The sequence below is a fragment of the Patagioenas fasciata genome, chromosome 3 (assembly GCF_037038585.1).
Source record: "Patagioenas fasciata isolate bPatFas1 chromosome 3, bPatFas1.hap1, whole genome shotgun sequence".
Classification (NCBI taxonomy): Eukaryota; Metazoa; Chordata; class Aves; order Columbiformes; family Columbidae; genus Patagioenas; species Patagioenas fasciata.
The window spans coordinates 48,355,302-48,376,655 of record NC_092522.1 but is presented as its reverse complement, the minus strand read 5'-3'; the positions used below and the strand labels follow the sequence as shown (position 1 = coordinate 48,376,655).

The 21,354-nt window shown below is 36.2% G+C and overlaps 1 protein-coding gene across 6 annotated transcripts in view; it reads right to left on the bottom strand.

The window, feature by feature from the left end:
• Nucleotides 1-2,696: 2,696 nt before the first annotated feature.
• Nucleotides 2,697-21,354, bottom strand: part of SIPA1L2 (signal induced proliferation associated 1 like 2) — a 140,525-nt gene continuing 121,867 nt past the window's right edge. For 3 of the 6 annotated variants that reach the window (XM_071806301.1, XM_071806302.1, XM_065833217.2), the window contains 6 exons: nt 20,044-20,263; nt 13,064-13,195; nt 7,644-7,697; nt 6,577-6,700; nt 4,801-4,882; nt 2,697-3,936 (listed from right to left, as the gene is read on the bottom strand). In XM_071806301.1, the coding sequence (XP_071662402.1) occupies nt 3,787-3,936; nt 4,801-4,882; nt 6,577-6,700; nt 7,644-7,697; nt 13,064-13,195; nt 20,044-20,263 (762 nt within the window). In that variant the 3' untranslated portion in view covers nt 2,697-3,786. The remainder of the gene's footprint in view (nt 3,937-4,800; nt 4,883-6,576; nt 6,701-7,643; nt 7,698-13,063; nt 13,196-20,043; nt 20,264-21,354) is intronic. The other 3 variants (XM_071806303.1, XM_065833219.2, XM_071806304.1) reach the window with 2 other exon arrangements.

Below are 21,354 nucleotides of genomic sequence, written 5' to 3'. Positions count from 1 at the left end.
CAGTTTGCATAATCTGCTGCCAAACACACAGAAGCAACCTTTTGTTTGCTTTTGAGTTGAAAGACATTCTTTTTCTTCCAGTGTTTACTGTGGAAGAGAGAAGCTGGGGTGAAGAATAACTTGTTTTGGCAATAATTAATGGTCCTGATAATTTCAAATTGTACAACGTCAACTCCTGAGTTTCACTGACTTTCTTAGAATCAGCACAGAGAGATCAAGAAATGCTACAACAACAACATAATGCACTTAGCAATTCTCCTCTTTTTTTCCAGACTGAAAACTGTTTTCCAAAGCAACAGCCCACAGTAAGCTAGTTCGTATTACAAATATTTTAAACATTTTTCCCACATAACTGGATTTCATGCATGAAAAATTCTAACTACTTCGATCATTTATATTAAGTAATACACAGAGGACGTGGACAGCTTCAGCATAAAGCTATCACATGCCTAAATCACAGTATGACACGCTCTCAGGAACAGGTAATGTACCAAAAATTATCCCTTATGCTTTTAATAGTGGTCTCAGAAAAAAAAGTTATACGTAATAAAATACAGTCCACGTTGTGAGAAACCTCCTAGAAAGGATCCCTTCAACAAAGATCTACATATAAATTAGGGTGCCACTTTCAAGGCAGAGCATTTTGTAATTTTGCCATGATTTATCTTTGTTCCTTTTACATAAGTAAACACCTGTGTTGGCCCACATGGTTGATTTCCGCATCTCAGTACTTCCCAGCACAGAAAGCTGTGCTGGGAAGACTTTGTTGACATTAAAACACTTCCACATTAGTGTTTTAACTCAGCTCACAAATACATCTTTGAAGAGAATTTCCCAATTATCCCCACTGATTCGGCTTTGATTCATATGGATTGGTCTTAAGAGCACAGAGCATTCCAGGTAAAGCTGAGCCAGAGTCCACCTAACATACAGTTTTAGCCACAAAATGGTGTCCAGTCACAGGACTGGACAAGAAAGAGACAGAAAGATCTCCCCTCCACCCCCAAAACCTGGATTGGCAACACACTAAATTTTCCTATGTCTCCACACTAGTTGCTTATGTAGACTTAGCCTTTGCCTCCATGTGACTAAAACGGGCATTTCTGTTAGCAAAATGTCTCTAAAAGGATTATTCTTAAAAACCAGTTAATTAAATTGTCTAATTAAATGTCTTTTATCTATGCCAAAACTTTATTATGTTCTCTGATAAATATTGTATTCACATGTCATTAAAACAGTAACAGCCAGACTAAAAACTTTTTCCGGTAGTGAAAATTACTTCAGGAAGAACCATGTGCCTCCAACACAACTGCTTTTGTCAGCAAAGGGAATAAGAGATTTGTATACAAAGTTTTCTGTCACTTTTGGAAAGAAAATGTTTTCAACTGAATGGGAAAAGATGAATGATAACTACTGAAAATCCCTTTTGTGCAGGTAGTTATAATAATGCTGGTTTTCAATAACTGAGAGATAAAGAGCTAAAATGAATATTGGCTTATAAACTCTCATACGAACCTAATAGCATCCCTCAGAACAAGCTTATTCTTGTGTTCATTTCAGTTAGCATGGCTTTTCAAAGTGAACAAACCAATCCTCACAGCAACACGTTCATAGACAAATTGCCCAAATTGTTTAGCACTGTTACTTGGCAAGGTCTCCACCCAGATGGGTTTGCTAATGACTCCTGTAAGGTGCTTATATCACAGTCTAGTGTAACACGTCTGCCATGTTTATTTACTCTGTTAATACAGCCTAATGGATATTTATTTGTATGTGAGAGTCAGAATTTTTGACGAAAAATATGAAGACAAAATAGTGTTTTTCATTTGAATGTAAGGACACCAAGGCCTTGACTATCTGCCCCTGTATAACCTTTCCTAAGAGCAGTCACTCAGAGCAATTGTTATAGCAGAGGCAGACATTTGTTCAACTTACAAAACATTTCTTAGCCAACGTGCACTAACAATGGACACAATTTTACTTGTATCAGTTGAATATATTTTTTAACTATTCAACAATTTTCTGTAGGTTTGGCTGAATGCATTCCAGCTGCTGAAAGGAAACCAGGATACAACCATGATCAGGAACTATTTTTTTTTTCTCTCTCAAAAGGATAACTCAAATGTGCTCATTAGTTTCATTTCATTTTGCGAAACTGTACTTTTATGGCATAGACTTTAAGCTCAATACTACAGACAAAACATCTCATGTATGCTAAAATTGCAATCAAATCCTCAGTTGCAGGCACAAGGAGATGACAAGCTATTTGCTGCTACAACCAACCTAAAGTCATACACGAAAACTACACCTCTTTTGAAAACTTTTAGGACATATTTTTGGGTAAAGCAGGCCGTTGTTTGTTGTTGTTTTGTTTGGTTTTGGTTTTGTTTTGTGTGTGTGTGGTGGCTTTTTGTGGTTTTGTTTTCCTTCCTTCCCCTCATGGGCTACTAATCAATACCTGTGAACAGCTAAACCAGCTTCTGCTCCTTGATCCCTGAAGCTACCTCCTCAGTTACAGGACAAGACACACCAAAGAAATTAATTCTGATAATGTTGACAATCCCTCCTTGGTAACAAGGGCTCATGAGAGTTCTCGGGGGTTGGACTGGCTCTGGATTGAGAACCTAGAGAGGGGCCAAACAGAAACCTGAGCTATTACTGATGACGGTGGTTACAGATAATACGAGATAAAATAATTCAGGTTTAGATTTTTAACATTTATTAAAAAAGCAGGATGTATGTTCATTTCAAATTAAACAGTTAAAAATGTTAAAGCATACAAACAAATCAATTGTGTACTAGCAGCATCCAATTGTTAGAATTTTCTAGAACTCCTCAGTACAGTCTTGGCAAGCTAAAAATATTACAACTTGCAACCAACTGACCTCACCATAGTGCAGATAAAACAAACTTTATAAAAACAACAATTTAAGGTTAAATAAGCTTAAATAAAGGTGTTAAATACAAGACACTTGATCAAAGCTTCTGTACAAAGATAAACAAATTTGGCATTGTACAATCGATTGGCTGGCTCACACCATACATGATTTCGATAGGTAAGCAGTATAACTGTTTAGCTGAACATCAACTATACAAAAGTAACTGAAGTTGGGAGTGGGCTAACCCCAGTGAGCCATTTACAAGGCATGTGTATTTTTAGAAAACCAGAACACTGTTTATATTCAGGCACCATTTTGTTCCTGCAAATAAATAATCTCTAATGTATCTGCATCCAAACTAGTGTTAAACACATCAGTGCTAACATTTTATAAACACAGCTTTGTGACTATTCACTATACCTCCATTCTTATTGCTATGACAATGTGGACTGTGGAAATAAAACTACTGTACATACAAAAAAATAGAGCACCTTTTAAACATTAAAGTATACGTCTGGTTATTCTTTTTATCTTACAATACTGAAGCCCAAGCTAATGTAAATTGCTTTAACGTCTTCACCAGCACACCTGAAATGCAGGAACTAAAAGCCCAAATATTCCTCTTCAGGCAAGCCCCAGCCAGAGCATCTTCTAAAAATGTCTAAAATGACACTAAGGATTTTTTACATTCATCTGCACACGAACAAATATCTGCTATTCTCTGCTTTCTTCATATGAATTTAAAGACAGTTTACCACAGTTGTCTCTCCTTTTCAAATGAATAAAGCTGGATAGAGAATGTAGCAGAAACACCTAAAATGGATTGTGAACACAGTGAAGTTATTACCCCGCTAACTCAAAAAATACAGCTGTTACGTTGTTCAATAAGTATTCACCAGAGCCCCAGTCATTGGGACTTCTTGTCAATTGTATTGAAAAACCATTCTGTAAATTTCCTCAGTTGAGCAGCTGCTGTTTGAGACTCCTCCTGAAGCCTCATGTTATCTTGTCTCAGATGCTGTACCTCTGCCTGGAGAACTGCCTTGTCCTGTTTTTCCTGGTTAACAAACATATGAATCGAGTTAAGGGAGTAGTCGTGATGACAGCATTCATTTTTGTTGTTAATACTTCTGTGCAAGTCATACAGCTATATTTTCTTGAGCTCCCTAATCCATTCTGACAACCGTTAACTGTCAGCTAATTCCCCAAATACGCTCCAACTACCTTGTTCATTCTGAAAAAATATGGCCAGCTTAAAAGAAAACTAGATGCTACTTCAATAAAGAAATTATAGGACTCCACAAAAAAACATTCCAGCACTAAAAGGATAAGCAGCTTTTAGCTATTACAAATCATATGAGAGCTCAACTGAATTGATTTCAAACATATGTTACGGAAGAAAAGTATAGAATTTCAAAATTTCCCCTTACATTAATATTTTCTTACCAAAAGCAGTCCCATTTCTACCAGTCCTGGCATTGTCTCCAGTTCAGAAATTAGATAGCAGATGAGACACAAAGCAAGTCATTGTCAGATGATCAAGACACCACAGGGCAACAAGGATGACAAATCTGGAGTGTTAACTTCTTAGCAATAGTGCCCATGTCCATATCCCTACCCTTCTTAAATCTAGAGTACCATGAATGGAGATCAAGTGCCTCATCCTTTGTGGGGTGTGACTGTATGTAGGACAGTTATTCTGGAGTAAAGACCCATAAACTAGTTAGTCTTGGGGCAGCTTGTTCACATAACTATTCCCACAGGACTTTCTCCACCTCAGCATCCTGATCCACCACTAGGCTCTACCATTCATTAATTACATTTTTTGAACTGATGTGCTTTTTTCAAGCCCTTGATGAACTCTGCATGGAAATATAACTATTAAAACTGGAGAGTAATAACATCAGTAATGACCCCTTACCTTTCTCAGGTCAGTTTGTAGTTGCCGGAGGATGACTTCCAGCTGGTTTACTTTCCCAGTCAGAGTACTTGGAACATGTTCCCTGTAAAGTAAACCACTACCTTCACTCCCTGTTAGTGAAAAAACATTTCTCTCCCAGCTTTTATAGAGTAACACTTTCAATGACAGCAAAGGAAACAAATCAGTTTAGGCATAGTTAGGAAAACACACACAAAACCAGCATCAGCAAGAGACTATTACAGAAACATAGACCCATAAACTGTAATATTTGAAATATGACACTGTCTGTCATGTAAATCAGTCAGAAATTACGATGATTAAAGAGGAATGTTTTACAATTATTTTAACATACCCTCACAGTGCAAGCTGTACTTGCTGCTAAATGGTGTGCCCAGCACATTGTTAACAAGCTGCTTTCTGATTAGGAATGTACTAATGTGAAGCAAGCTGCATCAGCAATTAATGTAAACCAAAAGAGCTGTTAAGAGTTCTTTTGTGTGGTCTGCAGTTGTGTCATTTCCAGTAAAGGAAAAACCTATGGCTTTATGGAGACAAATATTTTGTTTAAAGGTCAAAACACATGAAATATTGCCACAGGTTAATCAAATGCATGACCGAAGGAAAATACTGAGAACAGTTTCTGTTTCCTGTATGACAATGAGCACTGTGGGAGACAGTTTCTTTTATGTTATAGATGAAATTCACCACGTGACTCATTTTGTCTAGAGAAGAGAAGCTGAAGAGAGAATCTTTATACAAAGCTGAATCAGATGCTTCATGCGAGTGCACAAATCTGACAGAATTGCCAATGCTAAAAGTAGAAAATCTTTAACATTCTTTTGCAATCCTTCCTTACTGAACACTAGGCTGGGGAAAGATACGGAGTTTGTACTTAATACAATCAAAGCACTTTACCATGTAAGTAAGTTAATTTGTGTATAATTGGTTCAAATTAAAATGTGATAGTCTAACAAGCAAGAAGACTTCCCTTCATTTCCTGTTCTTCCCTTTCTGCAGCTGAAAAGCAAAACTAATCAAAGATGTGTTTTTCTTTTAAAGTGTGCTAGTGGACAGCATATAGTGCTGAATATCTGTGTTTTTAACAAGAACACTTCTCACAGCAGGGAAGACGGAGCAGGGCGGGGGGGGGAGGGAAGACAGAATAATCTCTCCCAGAGGACTGGGAAGAATTTGAAAAATTTGGCAGTTTCGCATAAAAGTTTCCTGCAGTCCTCAGTTACAGCTTCTCTTAATTAATTTGGCTATGTATAAATGAAAAATTATGGATTTGTAAGTAGTAAATAGGTGCAAAAGACAGGCAGGAACACCTGCTCCAAGGTGTGACATGTTTGCTTCAGCTAAGGTTACTGCATGCTACAGAGCTGAGCTCCTGTTATCAGTTCTATTCAAATGAAAATAGAAATAAGCATAACACAAATAATTATTATTGTATAGGAGGAATACAGTGAAAATATTGATTAGCTGAAACTCTGCACCTAACCGTACTGAACATTAGAGGCCTACTCTAGTGAGAGTTTTTTATCTGGCTATACCACAAATTTTCTAGATAGAACTGCTCAGAGGTTGACTCCAAGAAACAACATTTTTCAAAATTAAAGACAAGATGTGATTAGTCAAGGCAACAGTTCTGCCATTGAATATGCATACAGGCAATTTGACACGCAACATTGAGAAAATCAGGTTTTTCTTTTTTGTTTTTCCTTTCTTTTTTTTTTCTTTTCTTTTTTTTTAATATATGCTTTAATTCTGACATACCCAGCAGCCTCAAGGAAATCTTTTCCATCTGTGGGACTCTCATCCAAAGGTAACTCTTGTGTTCCTTCCAAGCCCTCAGCTTGCTGCATATCACTCAGGGTGCAAAAAGATGCTACTCTCTGATCTGCAAAAAAGTAACATAAGGATATGTTTAAAGCTGGACATACATACAAAATGAAAGGCTATATTACAGCCACTGTCCTGGTTCAGTTAGAGAAATCAATGTAGGTTTCTACACCAGAGCTTTGAAGATAATCAGCAGATGTAAAGTAAATTCCAACCAGTTGGCCTCCCCACATCTGCATCCAAAGGCAACCTCAAAGCAATGTTTTGTATCTATCAGCAGAGTACGATAGATTTGTTTGGACCAGCTAATGCTGATATGAACAGTAAATTGGTCTTGATGAAATCCGCAGAAAACCAGTTGAGAATTCAGGGTCACCACCAGTGACAATAATAATTTAGCAAAAAGGTTTGCATTTTCCATTGACTTAAAGCCATCAGATTCCTCAGAAATTTGCACTGTTCATTTTTGTACTGTTTTATTGTCTCAAGCATTTGCAGAACCTACTGGTAATCTGCATACTTGAAAACCAATAAATTCACGCTATTTCTACTAACTGAGCTTTTGTTACATGTTACCAAGGCACGCTATTATCCATACACTGGATTCCACTAGAACATAATCTAACAAGCGCAGATGTAATTACCTATGGATATACAGTGTGGTTGCCAAAATACATCACTCACCACATAATAGAAGTATGCCATGCAGATCATCATTGCACAGAACAGGAGTAAAAATGATGCATTCATCATGATTTGTCGTCTTAAATAAAAAAAAATAATCCATATTCTGTGGAGATTGATTTAACTTATTTCTGTCAAACAAAATCCACGTCTGTAGGCTTGTATAAATTCTGGCGACAACATGCCTGCCTTGCCCTCTCTCCCCTCGCTCTGCCGCCCCGCAGGCCCAAAGCTTGCATCATCATGCAAACGTGCAAACATAGGAAATATTAAAGAAAGTTTACAAAAGGCAAAAGTCATCAATCCCAGACCATCACCTAGAAACGGCGTGTGAGGACAGAACGGCCCAAATTCTTCATCTGAGTCAAAACCTGGAATAAGATTTAGAATGTTCCTATAAACAAGAGAGCCCCATCTCCACTGGAGCAGCTGTGGCCCTCAGGTACAGCCCACGCAGTGGAACACTCCCCATCCAACTCACGTGGGCTCTCACTCAGCCTTGCAGCCCCGTTTTTGCACAACACTGACATTACAGCAAAGTATGAGGTGTCGTGCCTCGTGTTTCTGATTGTAACACCTGGTATTGTGACACAGCATGACAACTTGGCACGATACAGAAGAGGACAACCCTCCATACTCTAAGAACTTGAGCAGCGAATACAATTCCAACTAGAAAGGAAATTTTGGTTTAAAAGTTCTACCAAACAAAACTAGGAAATCACTAAAAGGCTCTTTAAAGAGATTTTTTTTTGAATTAATAGTTTTAGGGAATAGCAAAGATGCACAATTCATTTTATCACACAATGAAGAAAAGTTGCATGCCTTTTTTTTTGGTCCAATTTGAAAGACCACAGTTCATTTCCTTTGCTGTTATCCTTATTTCTGACTAGTGATGGATCTCAGCAAAAATGAACCTGACTTGTATTTGTGCCAATAGTAAGGTAAGAATATAATTTTAAACACATAACCACGGCATCATTTACAGATTTTAAACATATTAAGTTGAATAGATTTATTTAGTACAGATAAACTAAAACTAGTTTCCCAACTGAAACACAGTATGCAGGCCAGAAACAAGATTGTGTAAACAGTCTGAGGTACATCTCTAATTACTGATTCCACCTTTATACTATTTACATTTTCATTACCACTTGATAGAAGAAATCAATGCCAGCAACAAATGTTTTGTTGTTGCTATTTTTTCTATGGCAAACAACACATGATATGTGACACTGTGTCTCAGAGGTAATTCTACTGTAATTTAAAAAAAAAAAAAAAAAAATCTGCATTTTTCTCCCTTTGCTGAGTAAGTTTAATTAAAGACAGCGGCCGCTTATTTGGTTTATTTTGCCAGGTGAGGAAACATTTTGTCAGTGCGCTCTCTCCAGCAGCATTTGAAAGCATCTCCTTCTTGATGGATAAAAGCAGGTAGAAAAACAGGTACATACGACTCTTAATGAAATCATGTGATGCCATTTTTAAACACAATATTTTAAAATACTGTTGTATTTCAACACACCAACAAAAATATAAAAATATGAGTTCTTGCAATCAAGCATAATGCGTGGATTAGCTGCTTCTTCCTTCTGTAATCCCTAATGAATTTCAGCTCCACATAACTTTAAAATAATACTAACATAGTAGGAAATTAATCATAAAACATTTTCTATTTTCCTAGTGTAACTGGAACTTATTTTTCCAATATTCACACCTTTATAAAATATGAAATAATATTTTCGCATTCATCAGGTATGGAATAATACCACTGCATGGCTGCTAATAATCAGAAACCTTCGATCACATAACTTACTAGGCAAACTCCCGCGTTCCTCTTCAAAGAGCAGTTCCTTCATTTTCAAAAGCCAACAAATCTCTGTAGTAACTAGTACATTAAGAAGATCCTGGACTAGCAAAATATTTTGGCTTTGAATGCTTTTCAAATACTTTTAAAGACATATTTTTATTTTCAGTAACTGTATCAAATCTCACTGCTCTCCCTGTAAGTATTCATGATTAGCAATATTGACTATTTAAATCAGAACTGTTCTTAAACTTGAGCTGTGCTGAAGGTTGAACTTGTTCTTTAAAGAGCAAAATCTTCCTACTGATTTTTGTTTTATTTGTTCTTAACAGAATTGGCTTGACTCTGTATTTATGAAAATTAAATCAAAGGTACCTTTACCACCAGTTCATCATTGACTATAATGCTGTAGACATAAGCTGTGCTTCTCCAAGATACAGGGACACCTTCTATTCAATTCAAGTGACATGTGCATACAAAACAGAAGGAAAGAGATCTAAATCTCAGAGCTCTTATTTTTACCTGGGGCATCCTTGCTAAACCCCACATAGGACCCATGCATAGAAAAATACTTGCAAAAATGTATTTATGTCTGTATCAAAAGTTTAAGGAACAGTTGGCTTAGCAAGACCAACGATTAGACAAATTCATGTCTCACATTAAAGCAGCAGAACTGTGCAGTTGTAACCCCTAAGAATTTTAATCTGGATTTCTATTGTTCCAGCCCACTAACAGAGACCAGAAAAAACTCCAGGCAATTTTGATATATTGGAGAGCAGAAAACGCTAAAATGAGTATAGTGCATGACGCTGCTCTCTCATTATTAAGGCAAACTCTACCCACAAACATATACTGACATATGCACTGAAGCAAAAAGAGTTACACATGCATGCACTAGAAATGACCAAATGTTAACTAAATATTTTCATTTTTTTTCTTTTTCTAACAGTTTAACATATTACTTTTGTTAAAATAATTCCCTCTCATGCTGAATGCTTCACTTCTTTCTCATTATGTTATTTGTAGCATTAGACGTATTAAGATATAAAGAATATTAAAATAATATTAATTGCAGTAGCACAGATGTTTCTGTAAAGATAAACTGGCATTAAGGAACGCTGCATGCTGATTGGCACTAGTAGATGTTCATAAAAATAACCTGGAAAAAACACAGAAGTTGAAACTACCTATTTTAATGAACTAAATCAGAGACAGAGGGACTTTACTTAGGTTGTTAATTCCCACAGTATGATTTATCAAATACTGAGCAGCTTTTTTAAAGCACTATAAGCCTAGTTTAAAGTAGTACAAACAGGACAAAGAGCTATTAATAATAATAATAATAATCCATATTTATGTTTGTACCAATTATCTTCTGTAATAACAGTAAAAGATACGGACACCTAGAAAGGCTGCCCCTTTTGTTCCCCAAAACATCGAAAAGATACTACTGATGGCTAATTCTGGATAAGACACACATTGAAAGCCAGTCCTTCTTCCCTAACTTGGAGATCTATTGAAAGGATAACGCAAAAACAGAACTAAAAAATACATTCTCTCCTTCTCCTTTATTCTTTCCTGAGATTTCTTTGTTCTCCTTTTTCTAATTTGGCTTTCCAATTTATTCTATAAACCCCCTTGTCTTTATTCAGTCCAACACGTTGCTTGCTTTCTTTTTGCTTCTTGTCCTTTTTCACCTCAGCTGCACTCCCTAAAGCCCTACCTCTTTTGCTGTACAGTCCCATCCAATTCTATTTGTTCTTTATTGTCTGCTTCAGGGATGGATACAAAAATACTACAACAATGTACTTCTAGCATGTCAGTTGCTTCGTGGCTACTCTCTATCTGCAGCTCCCGCCAGAATAAAATTAGAGAACTGGAAGTAGCTTATCCACGTATGACAGAAAAGGAAGAACACCCCTTGCTACTGACTGCATGCATGCTAAAGATGATCTCTGGATTGGTATCAGAGTTAAAAATATGTTCTGCAAAGGAAGGCTGTGGGAAGAACTAAAATAACGTTGCACTGTGCTCCAGCTCATGGACACTGACCCTCACCAGACACAGCTCCAGCAAAACCCCTCACTGATATAGCTTCTGGAGCCTGTGGACTTAACCCCATTGCACTGTGAAGTCCTCTCTCAGGAATAACAGAGGATTTTCAGGCAAAGTTTGAATATTCAGCTTCCTACAAAAGTTCTTGCCAAGCAAAAGCAATGAAAATTAAATCTTCACGAAGTGAAAAGCATTATCATCATACTTTCAATTTAAAAAAAAGAAATAATTACTTACTCCACCCTCATGGACCACAGTTTAAAAATTGCTGTTCTACGTAAGACCAAGGCTTCAGTTGGATAAAAGCAAATACTAATTAACAAATAACTAGTCAACTGTTCATTTGAGGGTGGGAAGGAAGCTAAATATGAGACCACTGTTCTTGTTACATCCATGTGTAAACTCTGAGTACAGATGATGCTAGCAAAAGTCTTGTTACTCTATTTAATTCTTAATCCAACTAATGCCAACATTATAAGCACCCAAAAAGGCTATATTTAACATTAATGGAGATACAACTACATTTTAAGACAGACAGATGAAGGCTTGTGAGGCCTACATTATGGATGCTGAACTGATCAAAATATATAAGGTGTCAACATACAATCTAGAGACATCACCAGGGAAAAACCTTGACCTTGAAACAGATTAGTAATTCTGATAAACTGATATTAAGAAAAGACCTTGTAGTAATTAAAAAATGGAACTAAGCCTTGTATCGAGGTTCTAGAACAGAATACAACATTGAAATATCAGTCTGGTCAAGCCAAACTAGAGAAAAATCTAACATTAATTTCTGAAGTCAGTGTTAAACAAGTCCTATCCATTTTGTGATCTTTTTGATTGAAGGTTTGGGGTGGGGCACATTGTTTTGGGGTTTTTTTTGAGACAGTCCTATTTAAAATATGATCACATTTCCACCTAGTTTGGGGTTTTAACACCACCATTTAAATGAGTAGATAGTTCTGAAGAGGTTTTGATCAAACTGAAATTTAATCACTTCATACTTAGGGAAGGAATCAGATACCAGAAAACTGATTCCCATGGTTGCTTTTAGTTAAAAAAACCCAGAAGAACATCTCGTCATTAACTTCACAACCAGTTCTCCTCATAAAGTTAAGAGCTGTATCTTACATAGTGAAGACAGTGGCAATGATACAGATACTTCTGACTTTCCCCACATTGACTAATGAGAGTAATGCCAGTTAAGAAATGTTGGAAATTTTAGGACAGCATCATGACCTAACCAAAGCAGCCCTCAGAAACAACAAAACAGAAATATTCAACTACATATATTGATACAGACACTCAAACCAACATCCAACTTTCTATGTTAATATATTAAGTGTGGGTTTAGCTATCAGAGAGGCCAATAAGGTCTTATAATTTAATAATGCAAACTTGGTTTATATCGCACACCTCAAGTTCTGCTACTGGAAAATATAGTGTGCATTTTTGCTGTTTTTCAAGGGCTTATTATGAAAACTGAGAGGGACTGCAACATCATTTGGACTACACATACAAGTTTATAAGCACAACACAATGAACCCAGGGAAGTACTACTCCCAGTTTCATTTTAAACATCTAATGTAAATTATTTGAATCTGCCTTTCAAAGTATCTGATTTTTCCAGTTGACTACAGAAAGAAGTTAGGCCCCTAAATGGATGAATTATAGCTAAGACAGATACTGAAAGTATCATGAATATCCCAAATTTTCAGTGACAAAGTTCCACACTGAGAAGTGATACTGCCAAAACAACTAAAGGGCTATGGAAACAAACACTGGATTTTTGTAATGAAAAATACGGTTATACAATAGATATTTAGAAAAAAATGTTTGTGTACTGAACATTGATCTTTATTCAAATTTTCCTGTTACCTTCAAACGCTCGTGCGGCATCTACCAGGTGGGACCAGTCTAGCCCTGTGGCAGTGTCTGGCAGGGGCATCAGGCCAGGATCATTGAATTTGGCTTTATCAGATAAGGACCCATCTGAGAACCAGAATTCATCTAAACAATAAACACAATAATTAGTCTTCCTATAACAATGACGTACAATTAATTTTGAAGCTATTATAACGACCTGTAAAAATATATATAAGCAAAGAGCGCTTATCGTAATTTCTCTTGTTTCTGCCTTTTCCTGTTCAATACTCAATATGGTTGGAACAATTTTTAAAACTTTGGTAGAATAAGATGGGAAAAGTTTCTAAAGATTCTTTTGGTGTCACTTTGCACATGATGTGCCCTTTGCATTTCTATGTGAATGCTGAGTAGACAGCATGCATTCTTTAAGCATACCATATTAAGCCTGAGCACTGAGCAGAAAAGTTGCTAGATACACAAAGTTACATTTTTAAGACTGTGAAACAGCAGATGAGCTATTTACATGCAGAGTTTTATTCTGAAACTTGAATATTTCAGTTCCAGAAGCAATTTTAAAATATATCACTTGCATTTCTTTCAATGCATTTGTATTCTAGCCTACATCCGAAACTCACTTTCACATTGAAAATAATACCCTATGAGTTTAATACTGTAGTTGTATATCCGAGGATGTAAGACTCATGTGCCAATCTCTAAGCTCCAGAGTGAGCTGTAGCACCTTACATGCTGTAGACTGTATGTTAATTGAAATATATACACTACAATGTTAGTTCAAACACAGATTTGAGCTATGCAGTCTTTTAGAAAGGTACCACGAACATACATCTTAGTAGAGGAGATGCTAATTTTCATAATTATCTCAAATAGTTTTACATTTTCCTTATCAATCCATAGCAATCTTCACTCTGATCAATGTGAACACAGTAAAATAAATACTGTTGAACAGGCACACAGGGGTTCATAAAACTGAACATAAACCCAATACATTATTTATAATCCCATTTTGTTTTAACCATAAAGTTAGTGATATAATATTGAACTTGTATTACATAGTATAGTCAGGAAATTTTTTTTGCTTCAGATGTATCTACTTCTATTAAACAAAAAGGTCAAAATAGTAATTTTTCCTCAAATATTTCAGAAGGAAATTTCCATCTAGTTATCTCAGTGATTGAGACTATAACATTTATGAGGCACTTTTATTTCAGGAAAACACCAAATGCAAAAAATCAATGAAGGAAAAAATGCACACATACAAGTGGAAGATACATTCTTGTTTAAGAAAGTGGTGTGTTGTCACTGTCCTGATATCAATGAAAAAGACTAACCAAGTGCATTTTAATGAATTATTTCTGACCTAAAAATCCAAAACCAGTAACCTGTTACAGAGCATTCTACTGCACAGATCAATAATTAGAGCATATAATATTATTTGCAGAAAACTTGGTTTTTGTTTGTTTGGTTTGTTTTTGTTTTTAAAAAGGGAACAGGAGAATGAAGGAAGTCTGCAATCCTGTCAGAAGTTGGGAATTCTGCAAATCAAAAGCAGTGCAGAAGAGGCAGAAATCCTGCTTACTGTGGAATTTATCTTGTTCTACAAGTTACATGAAAGATACAATACTGTTATATCATAATTGGAAGTGGTGTGATAAAAGTCTGTAGAAACATCTCTCAGTACTCACTCTTACTGTGCAAAAGTGGATGTTATATGAAATGGAAAATGTTATATACAAATATATTCTACTCATACATCTAGTACTAAGATTTTCAGTTTCTTATAAACATACATAAAATCTTACCTAAGGTCACCTTGGGGAGAAAATACATTCAAAGCTTAACATCAGAGCAGTGTCTGAACTTTTGTATATGACCTGGGAATTATAAGAACTTTATTTATGCAAGTACAAATGTCTTCTACATCCCTGTTGTGGAAAATAGACAGAATGCCTATCTGAAATGCTGGCAAGCCAGCTTTTGGTTCTAGACCAGCAGGGAGGCCCCAAGGGACAGCCCTTGCTTTTGTGTGATCAGCCTATGTGGGTTCATTGTGAAACCTGTCAGGAAGATGCCTGTTCCCAGTGCAATTCTGCTGGCTTTCCAAATTAAAGTGTAGGAGTGATACATTCACCAGCAGTCATCCTTCATTATGCATTGTCTTTGTGAGAACTTCAGTTCACCTTAGGGTGGATCCTATTTGGTCCTGCATAAGCCCTGACAGACCAACTCGACTGCAGAAAGCCTGCCAGAGCAGAGATTTGAATATTGATAGCTCTGAAAATGCAAGTGCTAATGCTGATGGCTGAAATTATAAGTGGAGTAACTGAAAAAGCATGAGTACGTCACCACAGAATAATTAATTTTCAATATATAAATTATGTGTTCTTGTACAACAGGGCTGGGAGGGAATAAGAAAAATAATTTTTTAAAAAGAGCTCTAAGGATACAGGTCTCTTTGTGCTTTTGAATTTCAGAGAATACTTTTTGTATTTCAGCAATGCTCTGGGTGAGATGTATTATTTCTAGCCTCCCATATTTGCATTTCCTCCCTGCTAATCTTACCACACTGTTACCTCCACTGTTTCTCTGTATGACTGCTGTGTTAGCACCTGCATCCTGCCTGTGATCTTCCTTTTGGATTGTGCAAAGGTGGTAAGTTATGCTTGACCACGCCCGTCTCTGTGTGTCCAGGAGAATGTGCCTAATCTTGCAGGCCACTATGTTCATTGCCCACAACATTGTTTTTGGAGCAGATTTAACCCTTATTTCCTCTGAGGAAACAATGTGTTATCTTTCAGTTTTAAAGGTTATTTTGTTTGCTGTACTCCTTTTGGCACAAAATCACTGATCTTCTGGTTTCTGTTCCTTTCAGTTATGTCACTCCCTTCCTACACCTAGGAATTTTCTTTATTTTTATTATTGATACATACAAGTATAAAGCATTTTGAAGAGTCCTTATTTTCACCAAAATTATATGGTTAGTTCCATTTCCAACAGAGCTCCTCAAATTGACTGTCATCAGTCCCACATACTTCTGTATTCAAAGAGTAACTAGCAATATAGAAAGAAGGATTCACTGATTTAACCTTTTCTACTTCCAAGACAGGTATCCTGCTTCAATTTTAATTACTACTTTTATGTAGAGACTGGAGATCATGCAAAATATCTGGTAAGTACTCCTCACTCACTGTGTTCAAACTAGACATGCCATTTAACAAGCAGATTTTCTCAAAAGATGGTGCAGCTGAAGGAACATACCAACACATAAGCAGACATAAAGCTCAGTATCTGTTTTCTGTTGTTCGTTCCTCCAATCAGCAATTATCTCCCTTAAAAAAAAAGCAGCTTCTGCCTGCCAAACCCTTCCCTTCTTCATTATTACCTAGGGTTGCCCAAAGTCTCCCTTCAAAGATGCCAGCCTGCTAGGAGACTTTCTCATGGACATACACTCACAGTGCTGTTACACTAGTGGACATGTGCTCCCAATAACTTTCGTTATTGAAGGTAGTCTCATGTTCTGGTGTGGTGGATTATTCATTGTATGAGAGTCTGTAACAGACAACATATGTACTCCTTTGTTTGTGTGAATTATTTAATCAACAGTCTTTATTTTATTACTAAAAATGCTATCAAAATTGTGCATATTGTACATCACCAATACACAGTGATGCTCTTCCATTTTAATACTGCTTATGAATGAGGTTAGTTGTGGACTGAAGCTAACATTGGTAATAAACCAGTTTTAAGACAGGCTTTCATCTAATAACATCACTGCAGATACATCAGCTGCACTTCTGACAGCCTTTCCCCTATGGCATACATAATCTGAGAACTTTCAAAATTTGTTAGTTTATCATTGCAAAACATTCCCTTCCTCACAATCCTCTTCACTACAAGTATCCTGCACCTTGCTCCCTTCCTCACAGCACAGTAATGTCATGCCAGTGTATCACTTAGGGCATTTTTCTTTCTCCTTTTTTTGTGTGTTTGGTAACAGGAGTGGACCACGGTGCCTGCAATGTCAGTCAGACCGCCTCCACATGTCATTCTGAGTTTCAGACTTGTGCTGGTACACTAGTTCTGTATCACTGGTTCTCATTGTTTTCATTCTTTCCCTGCAAGACGAGGACAGATTTGTACCTGCAGCCACGTACGGCATGCTAGAATCGCTCAATGTGAACAGTACTGTTTCAGGGAATCTTTAATGTCCATAAGGTAAAATTCCAGATTTCTCAGCTGCAGAAGTTCTGCTTTCTGGTTTAAGTTAAAAATAAGATAAAAGAAAGTAAATCCTTCTACGTTTGTGTACTACGCACAACGAATAGTACTCAACTGTCAGAGTCTGCAATTCAGGCTTCACTGAAAGCAACTCTCATTTCACTTCCCTAACTGATTAAATAATTTAAAAATCCTGTAGCTTTGTTTTCTCATCTCCTTCCCACAGTCAACATTGCATACAGTTGAAGTTTCTGTTTCCATATTCCCACGGTTGTTTTGTCTAATAATTCTGATTTCCCAGTAAACTAAGCCCTTCAGGTTGCCTGCTATGCTTTGGTTTTGTTGCTGGCCTTGCTTATCTATTAATCACACTCTTTTTCTTACTAGAGGGGTCTCACCAGAGTTGGTGCTGCCACAATATTTCATGTACCACACACTGGGTAATAACATGCAGGAACATATCTTTCTAAATATGAATTCCAGCCAAAACCACACTATTATCACTGATTTCTGTAAACATTAAATAACTGTAAAATTAAAATGCTTTAAGATCACAAATGTTTGTATTTTACAGAAGAGACTATTATGACAGATAAGAATCCTGATATCTGAATCTACAACCTCAAGTTAAAATTAAAAATGAAAAAGAAACCTCTCACATCACCACTGTTACAGAATGTAGATAACCTGCTACACACTGATTACAAAAACCTTCCTAGCAAGAACCAAATTTAGTTTCTTATATGGAGATACTGACTAACCTATTTTGAAAACAAAGGTGGGCAAGTCAAGATGTGTGTTTTCAGAGTGTAATTACAGATAACCAATTAAATCTTCCTTGAAACAGCCATCATAAAAGATCCTATATTGCTGGCATTGAAAGGCACTTTCATAATACAAAACCAGAAGCAGAAAATAGAAATTTTATATGAAAACAGTATGAACTACTTTGGAAATCAACAATTAGCTTCATTTTGACTGACACGATACTAGTTTTTTCCCAGGTATCTGTGTACATAACTTTCGTATCTAAAAAGCAGTAAGAATGGAAAATAAGGTGTTTAAGACAGAACTAATATGCAAACCACAAACAGGAGCAGTATACAGCTGGAGTGTACACCATTAATTGACTTGTGTCAATCTCCAGAAAAAAAAGCATACTGAAGGTTTGATTCTATTGCACATCTACAAGAAATGGCTCTAAAAACACAGGCCTAACATCATAAAAGAAAAAAAATCCCATCAGAATGCCTGATTATATACACAGCTCCTTCACAGACTACAAATGAAACAAAATGGGTCTTCATTTTCTATCAGCAAAAGCAAAGGATCTTTTCATGTTAAATCTACGGTAAAGAGTTTCACTCTGCTAGAAGAATATTTTCCAAGTGGCAAAAGGTCCACCAAGCATGTATTCCCAACTGAGGCAGGAATTCAGTGCGTGTTTGTGATACCAGTTTAATCAGTGGTTAGTGACTAAAACCCAATCTTAGAGCTGAGGCCATTATATCTAGAAAAGTGTTTTGTATAATACATAAGTGTGACTTCAGAAAGTTAGCAAGTGATTGCTAGCTCTCAAGGGACACAATGAACAACAGAGCCCTTTTTATTACTATTTATTTTAAATCACCTGTCTGCATTCTCTCTGGACATGTGCCTATAAAGTCCTTAATGCTTTTAGGAAATCCACCCACAGCTTCTTGGCTATGGACTTCAGAGTCCACAGGTGCTCTATTACATTTTCAAATTGTGGTCAGCTGTTATGCAATGTCAAAGTAGCTAAATAGAAGTGCCTTTTTTTTAATTCTGTCCCATATAGGTCACAGCCTAAAATAATTAGGTGAAGAGATTGAGCATTTTTTAGAAAAAAAAAACTCTGATAAATATATAAATATGGAAATGTAGCCTAAATATATATATATATATTGGGTATATTTGTCTGTGAGGATGTGGGCTGTGGTATATAAGCATATATATTTTTCACAATTTCCTTTTTTCTTTTTTTTTTTTTTAATTTTCATAATTTTAATTCCGTTTTTTCCACAAAATTACTACAAACTATAGTTCATCACTCCACGTTGGAATTATTGCAAGGTAAGCATATAATAAAGATCTCGCTTATGAAGATCTTAGAAGTAAAGAGATACCTTCATAAAATAGTTTTAATTTGGCACCACAGACTGCTCTTTTTTCTGCCGTTAAAAATTAAGTGTTATTTGTAAAGGTTTTACTAACATGTTAAAAAAATACCAGTAAATTCAGTATTGAAATTGGAAATGAGGACAACTATTTGCACATTTCCTTTTAAGATGTGACCAAAAGGATCATCTAAATATAAGCTGTCCCTTTTAGCTATTATTTTGAATATACTTGTGAATATTTCAGTAATATGAGTGCACACAAAAAATTAACAAAAATATTAAAATAAGATGGGCCAGCTTGGCTTCGTTAGGTCACCACTGGCAAATAAAATGATAACAAGAAATATCTTCATACAAATATTTGTTGTCTACCACTGGTCTCACGAAAATGTTTTGGGAAGTCGAGTCAGTGCTATCTCCAAACACGATAAATCTGAACTGATCGCTAAGGCAAGCACTGGCATGTACTGCTGACCAAATATGCTTTTACTGGGATATTCGGAACACTGACTTGACATTTCATAATTTTGCCTTAAAAGTTAAATCAAACTGAATATTTGGTGATTTGTTTATTACAAATATCCGAATTCAGCAATAACAGCAACAATCACTTACTTCTCAGGTTTCCCATTCCAGGAGTCAGGGTCATTCTGGGAGGCAACGTGCTATGATACGGGGGAGTAGTGCTGAATAAGATATCATTTGGCAGGGCCTGGTCTAGCATTGAACTTCGGGAGCTGGCATATGAAGATCCTCTTCGATTGCTACATATACTCTCATCAGATAGGGTACGATAAAGTGTCCTCCGTGGAGAAAGGTTTCCATAAAATGAAAACTAAACATCAAAATATGAAGATATAAGAAGGTTAAAACTATTCACGTGATCATAGTACATCATCAGTTCTTGAGAGTGTTTTTCTGGGAAGGTACTCTGGAATTGGTGAGCTAATAGAGATGATCAGAATTCCACCATATCAGATCCATTGGGGCCTCAAAAAAGTTACTAAACTCTGTTTTCATTCTTTCTCTTGATGTTTTGGAATATATCACCATGAATTTATCAGATACTGTACAGTTTTATTAATTCTGAAATGTTATGACAGCAATGTTTTCCAGAAATATATGTAAGGCTACCAACTCTGGCAACATTTATTCAAGACTATATAGAAAACTGTTTGATTTTAATTTGAAATGACTATGTTCTAATGTTAAACATTCTGAACTGATATATCATACAATATAATTCATCAGATGATAAAAGTGACTTGAGACACTGCATCTCCTCAGATATAACGAAACAGGCTTAGGAAAGAGGATAACAGAGTTCAGTGAAAACTGTTTGTGCCTTCCAAAAAGTTCCTTAAACCACAACCTGAATATCTACAGTAAGACAAGACGTTACTGTATTGCAAAACTGGGCCATTCCACTTTGTAAATCATTCTTCAGCACAGCAAATCTAGTTGCTCTTCAGATCTACAAATGTCAGTTATCGCCTTAATTATTTTAACTGGTTTGTCCTGCATAACACAATTTAACGTCCTAACCTGTTTTCAATGTAATTAATTATGAATTTTCCACTCCATATACAGAACATATGCTTAAGAGCAGTAGCTTTTTAAAACAGTGAATATAACATAGAACTAAGGATATCTACATTGTTGTATTTCTGAAAAATTTACCCACTGATGCATACTTCTACAAGGAATACACAAACACTCCATCATGCCACAAGACAGAGTCTTTACAAAACACTTAAAACCACTTCACAGTGGTAGTTCAGGAAAGCATCTGTCTTGATGACAATACAGAACACGCTAAGCTGTTAGAATGCTTAACTGTGTCCCAGAGAAAATCGAGGGAAATACCACATAGATTCTAGAGATTTGCCTGAAATAGATACAGGGCGTGGGAAAAAGTATCATGCA